Source organism: Dromaius novaehollandiae, chromosome 19, assembly GCF_036370855.1.
Source record: "Dromaius novaehollandiae isolate bDroNov1 chromosome 19, bDroNov1.hap1, whole genome shotgun sequence".
Taxonomy (NCBI): Eukaryota; Metazoa; Chordata; class Aves; order Casuariiformes; family Dromaiidae; genus Dromaius; species Dromaius novaehollandiae.
The window spans coordinates 7,801,824-7,814,043 of NC_088116.1; the positions used below are offsets into that span (position 1 = coordinate 7,801,824).

The 12,220-nt window shown below is 47.5% G+C and overlaps 1 protein-coding gene across 3 annotated transcripts in view; it reads left to right on the forward strand.

Moving 5' to 3' along the window:
* AP2B1 (adaptor related protein complex 2 subunit beta 1) overlaps positions 1-12,220 on the forward strand; it is an 81,183-nt gene that overhangs the window by 63,759 nt on the left and 5,204 nt on the right. For all 3 annotated transcript variants that reach the window (XM_026107243.2, XM_026107244.2, XM_064523366.1), the window contains 2 exons: positions 6,845-6,929; positions 7,682-7,768. In XM_026107243.2, the coding sequence (XP_025963028.2) occupies positions 6,845-6,929; positions 7,682-7,768 (172 nt within the window). The remainder of the gene's footprint in view (positions 1-6,844; positions 6,930-7,681; positions 7,769-12,220) is intronic.

Sequence of the window (12,220 nt, forward strand, 5' to 3'; positions counted from 1 at the left end):
GTTAGCGTAGAAATTATCTGTCTTGAAACATTCAGGAATCATTTTGGTGACCTACTTAGGGAACAATTTATAGCATAATATAGAAGTAGAGAATCCAAATGTGTCTGTATTCATTGAAGAACTAAAACACTCAATTCGAGATGAGTTTGCTTAATGCAATTTTTCTGAGCTTGGAAACATTGAAGGTAGAATTCATGGTTGGTTTCAACCGGAGGATCTTATGTTCATCTCCTAGTCTGTTTTTTTTGTTTGCTTTAGTAACAGAAGAATAGGTCCTGAGGTAACCAAACTGATAGCTTTCAACTTTTTGTCACGTTAATCAGAAACTTCAAAGGCCAATAGTACATTCCTTAGGCAACTATTTCAGAAGTAATGAATTGAAATCTTGTTCAGGTTATATTTTGATTACTGTTTCTATTCTTTCCCTGAATACAGCTGTATTGCTGAAATAGAGCAATCTTAACATTTGTAATCACAGAAAAAAAATAAACCATTTGACAAGTTAACAAAAAGCCATTTTTACAAAAAGGGGAGGAGGACTGGAATATTTTCAGAGGCTTACTTAAATGAAATATAACCATGGTGCCCAAACGAACAGACTTCTCCGTTTGCCAGTCGTCTTGCTGCGTGTGGTAGTGACTAGCAGGCTTCTCCTTCCCATCCTACAGTAGTGATGAAAACATTTTTGACTTGTTGAGATCAAGACTCAGTCAGATTCAACACGCGGTCAAAGGATAAAGCCAAAGTCAGAATAGGTAGAGCACTGTAGGCTAAAGAGACTCCTGTCCCTGCTCTCTGGTTCATCTCTTTTACTTCTCACAGATTAAAAAAAAAAAAAAAAAAGCTGCTGTCAGGATGCCCTCGGAGCATGCCTGTTGCTAAGGAAAGTCTGAGGTGGTGGTTGGTGCACTGCTAATTTCTGCTGGGGATGGCAGCTGGCAAACACGTCAGCCTTTCGGAGACTACCTGGCACTGGTGGGTGCTGCAGTCCACCTGCCCAGAGCTGCCTCTGCACAGCATGGCAAGTACAAGCAATTACGGGCTCTTGCCCAAAGGCGTGAGAGAGGCTGTGCTGACCATCAGAAGTGTTTGGTAGCCTTGGCTCGGTTGCCAGTCAGGCAGATAGCTCCAGTAGTTGCACAGATTTATTTGGGTCCTGTTGTTGCCTTGTCACAGTCAAAGCTGTGAAACCCGTGTGATGACTTGTAGCCCATCAGGGTTGTCACTGGAGGGAGAAACGGAGTATCTTTGCCACCACGCATATGAGACCTTGAGCTCTCAAAGAAGAAAATGGATTCTGATTTTGCATTGCGAGGGATCTTAATTCTTTCCAGACACTTTCTGGGCTTAGAGCCAAATTTGGAGTAAGAAAATGCCTGGGATGGGGGCCTTCCTATGACAGAGAGCCACTGTTCCTAATAAATGGCCTTCCAAGGGCTGTGAAATGTTGTGGAATAGGAATACTCAATTTCATTCATTTGAGTTCACAAGAATTGCTCCCCTAGTCCTGGAAACGGGTGAAGTGGAGCCAGCCTGCTGAGAGAATTTCGGGCATCAGGCCTGGCCTGTCATGGCACAGATCCGATAGTCTTTACTGTGAGATGGTAACTCCTTGCAGGAGCTGACACACTCGAGAACAAGCTAGAGACTCCCGGAGCAGCAGTGCGTCTGCCTGAGCCTGGAGCATTGGCGTTCTCGGGGGATAAACATTCAAAATCAAGCCAGTGCGTCCCATTTCCTGGCACTGCCTGGGGGAACTGCTGAGCTCGCAGCCCAGAGAAGCATGACTTCAGTTTCCCAGAAGGCCCTTAAAATGATCCGGATGGGACTGGTGAGCATTGGAAGGGACTGATCTGCCAACTGCATTTCTTCCTGGAAAGTGACACTTGGAAACGCAGACCTCTCCCTTGCTGCTAAAGCCGTCTGAGTTGCAGAATGTTTCTTAGTTGTTTCTTCCAATGTGTTTGGAAAAATATTTTTCCAAAGGCAAATGAGAAAAGGTTGGTCTTGTTAATACTTGTCCCTCAGCGCTCAGTTCTGCTGCAGCTCCTCACCTGTGCTCCTCCTTTCTTCCACTTCTCACTTGTCATGCGGCAGTGCTGGAGGTCTCATTCATGAGAAGTGCTGATGTATCTCAGGTCACAAAGGCAGAGCCTTCGTAGTTTGAAACAGATTTCACACGTTCAACTCAATAAAAACAAGGCTGAGAATTGCCATGAGCAGCAAGTTCACCCAACAGATATTCTACTTTCAGAGCCCGCTTGATACATAGCGCAATATCTGTCTGTGTGAGCTGGGTCAAACTTACTGAACCAACTACAACGTAACAGACTTCCTGGGTGACTGGAAGTGGAAGGTGTCCGCTTGGTTTTGTTGCCTAGACTTTTTTTGACAGCCTCCACTAGTGACAAGGTCTTATTCCAGCAAAGACGAGAGCCCTCCCTGAAAAGCTCCCTGAAGAAAACACTCAAATCACAGCTTGGGTCTGCAGCCGGTTCCTAGCTGTGCTGTGGAAAGCTGTTGGCTTCCCGATTAAGGACAGGTCTGGCACACGGTAGAGCACATTTGATAAAATGTGCATTTTGAACTTCTAGTACAGCCAGACACACGAGAGCAGAGCTCTTCCCCAGTGACTTACTGTTCCCTGACCATTGACGTAAACTGCGTGCGGGGAGGTGACAGCCGCCGCCGAGGGTGCATCACCCCGCCTCGCTTGGTGTGCGTGCAAGCAGCTCCGCTGCCCGAGCTCGAGATTCGTGCCTGTAGGTAGAGCACCCGGCTAGCAGCGGCTGTCAAACGCCTGTGGGATCCCGAGAGCCTGACCTGTCAAACAAAATGAAGTGAAGTAGATGGCACTCCCTGGAGGCATCTGACAGCCAGAGCAGCAGACTGTCACAGAATAAACCACGACCTTGTACTGGCAGAGGTAAAATAGACTCTGCAGAGGAGAGTTCTTCTCGCCTTAGCAGCTTGGCTGTTACCAGACGTTAAAGCCAAACCAAACTCTAAGTAAATCCTTAATTTAGTGTAGGTGCTAATGGGATTCCAAGTGGTTATGTTGTGTATTCACTGCTGATGGAAAGCATCTGTGTGTGCTTTCAGACCCAACTTAGTTAGTTTGTATGCTTGAGTCTGGGATTTAAAGCATTGGAAACCTACACTATTGAAGAAAATAATTTGGCGTTGTTGTCATGAGGTGCCTCTTCTTCAGAATACCTCGTGTTGGCCATCAGAGGGTTTCACAGCAGGAAAGGGCATGAGAAGGGTTCTCATGGTGCAAGGTGAGCAAACATGTTCCAGGGGTATTTCTCCAGGCACAGATTGCTCTGGTCAGAGGATCACTAACGGGACATAAGTGACCTTGTGCCAGTTTCCAGTGGGCTCAGACCTTCTCAGCAGTGAAGCATCACATGAAAACCTGGCACCTTTGAATTTTATCCCTCAGCTTTGTAGTCTGCTGGACTGAATTCACAAGGCAGTAATATTTTTTTCTTCTTTCAAATAAGATTGCAGACAGAAAGCCATTTTGATACAAAATGTTTCTGTCTCAACTCTGAAGTGTTTGAGGCTGAAGGTCTTGTTAAAGATTTAATAGCCCATGTGCAGGTTGGCGGGTTGCAAAGCCACAGGACTAGAGGATTTATTGAGTGCAAGTGGAGGTTCCTTTCAAGCATGTCAAACCTGGAGAGACTTCTCAGCTACTGGTATTTTAAATGTCATTGGTTGTCACAGACCCGTGTTCTCACTTAAGGAGCACTAGATTTTTTTGGAATGTAGCTACTCAGTTTCTCTCAAGCTCTGGTCCAGATCTGCTTTCTGCCTGAGACTGCTTTTGTAGCCTGTCAGGTGGCACTGGATGCTCCTGATGTGGCAGTGAAAAGGTTGAGACACTTGGAAAGGTGTTATGAGCTGGCAGGGCCTCCAAGCCTGCTCTAGGTGTGACTTTTCCTGTCCAGCTAGCTGCAGGCTGCTTTGCATGGACCAGGTCTTGGGGACTGGAGCACCAGCAGCTGTGTGCCTGGCTGTTTCGAGGGGGGAAGGATGTGGTGTTGCATGATGGAAGCTGCTCTCAGAAAAACTTGCTGGTCTTGTCCCAGTGCTATAGGTCATGGGGGGGGGGGGGGTACTGTAGCTCTTCCCCTCCCTGTTTGCAGTTATTTGTAACAGCTGACCTCTGCATGGTTACAGATATTTGCATGGTGATGCCTGATGTTGTTACAGAAGCCAGTGATGCAATTTGGTAGGAAGGCTGGAGGGTGGCTTGCTGCGCTTTACTGGGAAGGAACTGCACGTTGGAGCACATTAATTGCGTAGCTCCCTAGAGTACAGCCAAAGCAGCTTACTCAGGATGTTTCTGCAGAGTTGAGAAGCAGGTCAGCAGATACCTTTTTATAGCATTTTTATAACTGCAGGGACAGGGTTAGCATATTAATTCGGTGTGCGCCTCTAGAGCTGTGACTGGAGAGAAGGCGCTTCTCTCCAGCCCCTCTCCTCGGTAGCTGCTGTTGTATGGCAACAACAATTAGCTACAAAAGCTAACTAATCTCTGTTGTTCTATGGCAAGGCAATTAATCATTAAATCAGAGCTGGAAAAGATCTTAGGTCTTGCAGTGTAGTCCCTGCTATGCTTTGCTGTTTTGCTACCGTACACCTTACTGAGAGCATCGTCAAGGCTGATTTTAAATACTCCAAGCACTGGAGCTTCTCTCTTCCTCCAGAGAATTTTATGCTGCTTAATAATTTTCACTGACAAGTTTTCTTGAAGGTTTAGCCTAAATTTTCCTTCTTTCAGTCTGTCACCATGACTGTTACATCCAAGCGTAGCGTCTAGAATGATTACCCTGCTTTCCTTTCCAGAACTCTCCCCTCCGAGATTCAGAGGTGCATTTTTGGCTGCTCACCCAGACTCTGTTTAATCACATTTTGCAGACGTGAATCGCTTAAGTCCATCCAGCAATCTGCTGTTGCCCCTCTGGCTTAGGTGCCTCTCGCAGCAGTAAGATGTTAAAGAGCAGGCTGTAATATTCCGTTCTAGCTCTCAACGCTCAAACTCACAAATATGACGCCAGCAGTCAAAGCATGTGACAGCTCCCTGTTACAGAGGGCCATGTGGACTTTTTCTTTTTTTTCTTTTTTTTTTAATGTTGCACCGTAATTTGCATGTTTCTAGCAGGCTTTAAACTAATCCCCTCTTGAAGCTGGCTTACACTGTGGGAATTAAATATAAGCCACTACTTTTGACGATGGCTGAGAGTAGAAACCCCGCAGACTGTCACATCCACCTTTTGTTATTTGCTCTTCCAAGACCTTCCCAGTTGCTGGAGGTGTTCTTCGTTTGGGAACCTTGTGTCCTACCACTTGAGCTCTGGCTCGCGTGTATGTCTAACCAGCTGCCTTGTGTGTGAATCCTCTGGTTTATTCCCCTTCCGTGTCTATCCACAGCTGTTTCTTACAGGCACTTGGGGGCTTCTTTCTAAACCTGCTGCTATGGGGCAATAGATTTTCTTAGCAAAACACTAATGCATGTAATTATTAATGTGAACAGAGTTTGTCTTGGCATAAGTCTTTGCAGCAGCAAATTTATTTCTTTGGCTCAGCTTTCAGCTTGGTCTGGTTTGTGTTTCAGCTGGGTGACAGATTGGAGAATTTGTCTGGGATTTTTTTCAAAGGAAGCAGGAGTTCAAACAGCCACTGAAATTCAGGGCTCTCCTCACAATCTCATCTCTAGGTCCCTCTTACGGGCTAAGTTTCCTCCATTGCAAGGAATGGCAGGTGTCTGCTGAGCTATACTCCGGCGACGGGTTATCGCTATGCTGGATAATGTGAGGAGAGCGTGAGCGGCATAGAAAAAAGCCCACAGCTACGTTTTCTGTGCTCTGTTATGACAGTGCACTTTCTCAGACCTCTGGTTTGCTCCTGCTGTACCATCAGCTCTCAGCCTGGGGAAAACTGAATTGAGGTTGCTCTCTACATTAGCAGAGATTAGTCAGTAATGTGGCAAGCATGGGTGAGAAAGGGCAATCCAGTGCATCTCCCCAGCTGACAGAGTTTAATGACACTGAGGATTAAGTCTTCTGTCAAGCGAGCTTTTTTTTTTTTTTTTCTACCTGCCCTGATTGCTGCAGAGCAGAGCTTCCTCCTTGCAGCCAAGCACAGGATAAAGACCCACCTATGTTCTCTGCCCGGCTTGCGCGAGGGTAGAGGCAGTAGACTTAGGGGAGACTACAGGAGTGTGCAGACAGTGCAGCAGAAGCAGACCAGCTTCCAGCTGTGTAGAAAGTGGCCAGGCTGGAACAGAGTTAAGCAAGGAATCTGCTCGTTCAGAAGCAGCTGAGACGCTGGGATAAAACAAGGGACTATGTGGGGTTTGGGAGATTGGGAATTACAAGGGTGAGGTGACAAACAGGAGGTAAAGAAGCTCATGTGCAACAGGAGGACAGACATGATAGTAGCTGCATGCAGCCGGAATAGATGAACATATATAGGAGGTGAAGGAAATGAGGGGAGGAAAAGGCTGAATGAGAGTAGAAACGAGCAAAGATGCTGGCTGTGACCCTGCTGGTGCGACTGGCTCTGACGCGGCATGGTGAGATGCTCGCAGGAGATGACTGAGCAGCTTTTAGTGAAAATGGAGCGAGTGCGGTGGACTGAGCCTGATCCTTGTCTGTGAGCTACCCTGCAGCTCAGCAATGTATGTCCAGATAGTCCCGTGCTCAGAGTTTGCCTTTGCTTGGAGAGAGCGCTCCTGCATACATGGTAGGAAACAACTGTGCAAGGCCTTGGGATCCCTTTGAACTTCCAGCCAACATAGCAGCTTTAACCCGCCCTGTTTCTTCTGTAACAGGTGGCTGTGAAAAACAACATTGATGTCTTTTACTTCAGCTGCCTAATTCCTCTCAACGTGCTTTTCGTAGAGGATGGCAAAATGGGTGAGTGTTGCTTAGGTCTGTGGTCAGCCTCCCCAAGCCAGGTTGTACTAGCAGCACCCAACTGGGTACCAGTTGTCCCATGGCTGAGATTCACGTGTGCTTGGCCACTATCTTCATGCCAGTGTATCTCAGCAGCCTCAAGTGGTTAGCAGCAGTTTGATAGCCTACCCCCGTTGTCCTGCAACATCCATAGAGCTATGCTTCCAGAACCAAAGTCCTCTGCTCTGACCCTCTCTGCCAGACAAAGGGTGGATCTTTTTCCTTTGAGACTGATTTCTGGTTTTGTTGGAGGGATGGCTAACTTAAATGGATCTGGGATTTTCCCCTATAACACTTGCATTGCAACTCTTGTGTTCCTGTTCTCCTTTATTAAATTGTTCTTTGAATTGTCTGGGAAGTTGCTTGGAAAAGCAGCATCTTTATTTTCACTATAAAATAATCTTGAGTGTGTGGGTCTCCTTCCTTCTTGTCAAATCCCACCTGTTCTTAGTTTGTAAACAGCTCATATGGTAAAGACCATCTTTGCTTTGAGGGTTCTGAAAACCATCAAAGCTTTGCTGCTTTTACAGTAAGACTATGACGTTATTGTAGGAGCAAATCCTGGATCTGACCACAGCAGGGCAAAACATGACCGAAAGGTTGGGTTTTTGTTTGTTTGTTTTGTCTCTACCGTGTATTATTTTCAGGGTGATTTAATTAATGCTACAGTCCTGCGAGGAGCCAGGAGTGTTGATCATCTTTCTTGTTTGTAGAGCGCCAGGTCTTCCTCGCAACATGGAAAGATATTCCAAATGAAAACGAGCTTCAGTTCCAGATTAAAGACTGCCACCTGAATGCCGGTGAGTAGCTTCTTTCTACCATGCTGAGAGCCTTGAGCAGCACCTTTGATAAATGGTCACTAGACATCACCTTATTAATAGCATCGTGTCTAGATAATGGATGAATGAGTATTGCACTTGTGAGCAGAATGGCGTGTAAGCTCTGGGTCCTGGGGCTTGTTTTAAATCAAAAACTTTAGCTGAGTCCATAAAAGCATGTCTAAAATCCCAGACCCTAGATTTTATCTCTCTGCTTCTTCCTTTCGTTCTTCATCTTGTACTCATGTTTTCTCTTTTATGCTTCATTTCTCTGTAAAGCTGCTCTTAAATAGAGCTGAATGCTGTATTTGGGCTGTTTATCAATCCTGTCTTGCTACTGTGGGCATCATGCTGCTAGTGTGTGATGTGGTAGTTTGTTAATGCACCTTGCCATTACCAGCGTAAAGAGCACTTGTGAACAGGACTACAAGTCAGATGTGTTCCAGCCCTGACTTTAACCTGGTGCCTAGCTCTGGGCCGGTCACTTTGACTTGCAGCATCTGCTTTCTTCTTTCTGATTTGAAAGAGTAATCTTACGTACCACTGTAAAAATGTTTTGACGTCTGTGGAGGACAAGCCATGTGAGAGAAGAGTGTTGGTCTGCTGGTGTTAGCTGCTATATTGATGTGTTTTGATCATACTCTGTCCTGTTTGGCCATGTGTTTAGTCATCCAGTTGCCTCCGTTTGTGAGCATCCTGCTTGTACTTATGACCTTATTACTGCTGAAGGGTGAGGGAGTGTAAGAAGTGGTATGTGGCCAGCAGAGCAGCTTTGTTCTCATTTCAGAGGTCTGGACAGAAGCCAAGTGATTCTACCGAAAGCTGCTATGTTTTAGAGGAAAAAACGTGTCCCTATTGATTACAAACCCTCTAACCTTTTTATTCTCTCGTGTCTGCTATTACACAATGAGCACCCTCTTGCTTCAATTGTAGACAGAAACCATGGGTCTCTTTGTACTCGTAATTATTACTATTTTGGAATATAAAAGATGTAACATGCAAGAGAGGGAAAAAATAGCAGCTGTCGGACCTTATGACTTGATCTCACTGTGGGGTTTCGAATGAGAACAACCTCTGTGCCTCCCCCAGCTGTCCCTCTGCTCCAGTCCAAGCTTGGCACCGGCCTCCCCACCCACGCGGCAGTGCTGTCGTTGGCCGTGCTGCCTGCCGCGGCCGTGCCCTAACCGCGCTGTCTGGAGCTCTTTGCGTCTCCAGTTAGAAATGCTGGTGACTTCTCTTTGGTGCTGGTGCTGGTTGCGGCCCTGGTGAGTGGAGGACGTAGCTGGGAGGGAGAGAGGGAGCGTGCGTAGCCGCAGAGGTGAGCACCTGCAGCGCGGCGGCCTGGCGATCCTGCGGACTGGTCAGCGCGCCCGTCTCCCTTCAGAAGGAGCCCTTATGAAATACGGAGGGGCAGGTAATGCTCCCAGCTGGGGGAGCAGGGATGTTTTGCCAGCCAGCGGCCAGATTTTTTGGCCGAGCCCGGTTGGATTGCTGATGCTCGGTAGCACGTAGCTCGCAAGGAGAGTGCAGGAACGCAGCACGGTTCCTCTGCAGTGCTCTCTGCAGCCATTGCCAGGGCTCAGCTGGGAAGAAGCTGCTTTCGGTGTTTTAGCAAGAGCTCTGAAAACAGTGTCTCTTGAGTGTGATCAGTCACTTAGGCTCCGAAGTATGCAGGATCTGCCAGCCTCTTTGGCTTATGTTTGGGAGAAAGTGGGTCATGTCTGATAAACAGATTTCAAACACTTCTCTCTGATGAAGCTTCTGTTTTTGTAGCTCTGTTGCTGACACCTCCTTCCTCTTGCAACTTTATAGGCAGGTTTTTTTCCTTGACCACCTGGGCTTTGGCAGAAAGCAGGCCAATAGCTTGCAGAAGGAAAAACTAGAGAAATCTTGTGTGGTTTTCTTTTGCCTCTTGGGTTTTAGCTACCTGCCAGTTCAACCCTGATTCAGTAGTTCTGCTGCTCATCTTGCTTCAGTCTAAGAGTAATCTCCTCTAGTACAAGCCATCCTAACAGTGTGAAACTTGTCTGTACAAGGATCAGCTGGGCCCAAAACCCAGTGGAGGGCTAGATTTACGTGTTCAAGGATGGAAGTGTCTCACAACATAGCAAGTGCCTCTGTGTGTGTATGTGCACCAGGACAGGGGCAAAATAAACTGGGTGATCTTGGAAGAAGGTTTAATCCGTGTTGCTACTAGTTTATACCAGAACAAGGGTGCGTATTGGTCAGTTGCTGCAATAGGGCAGTAATCTTGCAAGATTCACCATCTTGATCACTTGAAATCCAGCAAGAATAGCCTTATTTTAAGGCATCTCCTTGTTTTGGAGTATAGAAACTTTGCATTGTATATACAGTCTTTAGGCACTTCATCCTTGTGGAGGAGAAACTGGTTGGTGTTCAAAAGACTTTTTTGGAGACACCTAAGCAGACTAAAGCTCGTGGCCTGTACTATTGGTGGGTGTGATGATCATTGATGAAATGCGGCCACTATGTAGCTTTCATCCCATTGGCATGAAATAAGGCAAGCAACTGCTGCCTTGGCAAAGCTGTTCAGACCAAAGTGTGCAGATTTTTTTACAGCTCCTCACTACAACTCAGAAGTGCTGGTTTTTTTGCAGCCCTTTGACACAGATAAAAAGCATCTAAGAGCTGCCGGCTTCCCAGAGGTGCACAGGCCACCGTGTGAATCAATATCCCTCCTCTCGCATTCGCTCGGGTAACTAATTCATGCTAGCGTGAGCCCACCCACTTGGTGGCAAGTCGCCGCTCAGGCGCGGGGACTCGCGCGCCATTCATGCTCTGGTCTAGCTGCTTCCAGCCCAGCAACACGGATTCACGGATTTAGCTGCCAGCTAAAAATAGCTCTGCTCCCCAGCTGATGTGCCCTAATCGCAGCACGACCAGCCGCTCAACCAGAGCAGCGCGGCTGCAGCAGGCGCCGGGCGGAGGAGCAGAGCGTACCGAGCTGCACGCAGGCTGCCGCGGGCACGGGCCTCGCCAGAAGTCACCTGCCCCCCTGCGTGCCCGTCTCCTCTTCTCCTTGTTGCAAAGGGCCTTTGCTTTCCTTGCGCGCTTGGGTCTGTCCTGCGTCCGTGCCTCAAAGGGGGGCTGAATTTAGGTGCAGATGCTCAGGCCCTGTCACCCAGCTAGGCAGGGAATGCTGATTTTCTTCAATGAGGAAGCTGAAATTTTAAGCAGCCTTTTTAGAACAAAGCTAGAGCAGGCTTGGGATGGGGGTCAGAGGGTTGGCTTTTACCTGTCGAGAAGGTAGCTTGTGGTTTCTTGTACGTGCAAGGCTTTTGTTCCTTTGCACCGAAAGGAGGTAGATGCACACGTGCCGTCAGCGGAGAAGCTTCGCTGTTGGCCTGCACCCTAAGGCTTTTGAAGAAAGTCATCGTGCACCCGCAGGGCAAACCAGACAGGACTCAGGGCTGCGATGGTTTGCGATGGGGACGGTGGGAAAAGCTCCTGTCCCCGCAGTTCACCCCCAAGCAGGTGCAGAAGAGTCACGAGGTCTTGGCTGCTGCAGGCGACGGCCCCAAGCGCCGTGAGCTGAGGTCGCAGATGAGGCACCAGACGGTGGGTGAGGAGCAGATGGACTGCTGACACCTTAAATGCCCGGAGCCTGCCACCCTGACCCGTCTCAAGCATCTTCGTTTCAAAAATAAGCAAGTCCTGGCCCTTGAAGGTATTCCCACCGTTCCCAGTGACTCGGTGAGGGATGCATGCCCAACCCCAGATTAGGGATTTGGGGCTCAGGTTGCCAGAGGTGAGAGCTAGCACGGTCTCAAGGCCGCTCTCTCCGGCCATGGCATTTGGCCATGGAGGAGTGAGCTTGCCTGGAGCCATCCCAGGCCAAGGTGCCCCACCGGCGGTGCAGTGCCTTTTGCATGCATTAGAGCTGCACTTCACGGAGCTACCTCTTTAATAAGAGCTTATGATACTGCTGTGGAGAAAACTATATTCAGAAATACAACTTGTAATAAAACCAGAAGGTCATGGGTACGCCCCTGCAGTCTCATTTCTTGTGAAGCCAATGTTAGCTTAAAAAAAACAATCGGAGCTGGGAGAGCCCGGAGAGCCTGCTGTGGCAGAGCTTGGGAAGAGCTGTAGGTTCATAAGGTCTTTAACACTATCCTTTGGATATCAGATGAATGATTGCTAAGGATTCCTGCTTATGGCCCAGTGTTCGTGTCATCCATGCGTGAAAATATTCATAGACCTACATAGCTCAAATAAGCAGAGTGGGTTTTTTGACAAGCTCCACCAACTGAGGTTTCCCCCTCAACTAAATATGCACTAAAATTTGCTCTGCCTTGTTTACGCTGTTTTTTTTCCGACATGCTAAGTTTGATTACATTTTAAAGGACCATTAGATTAAGCTAAAATATGCAAATCAGATTAGCTTTTTTATTACTTTTTTTTTTTAAATTC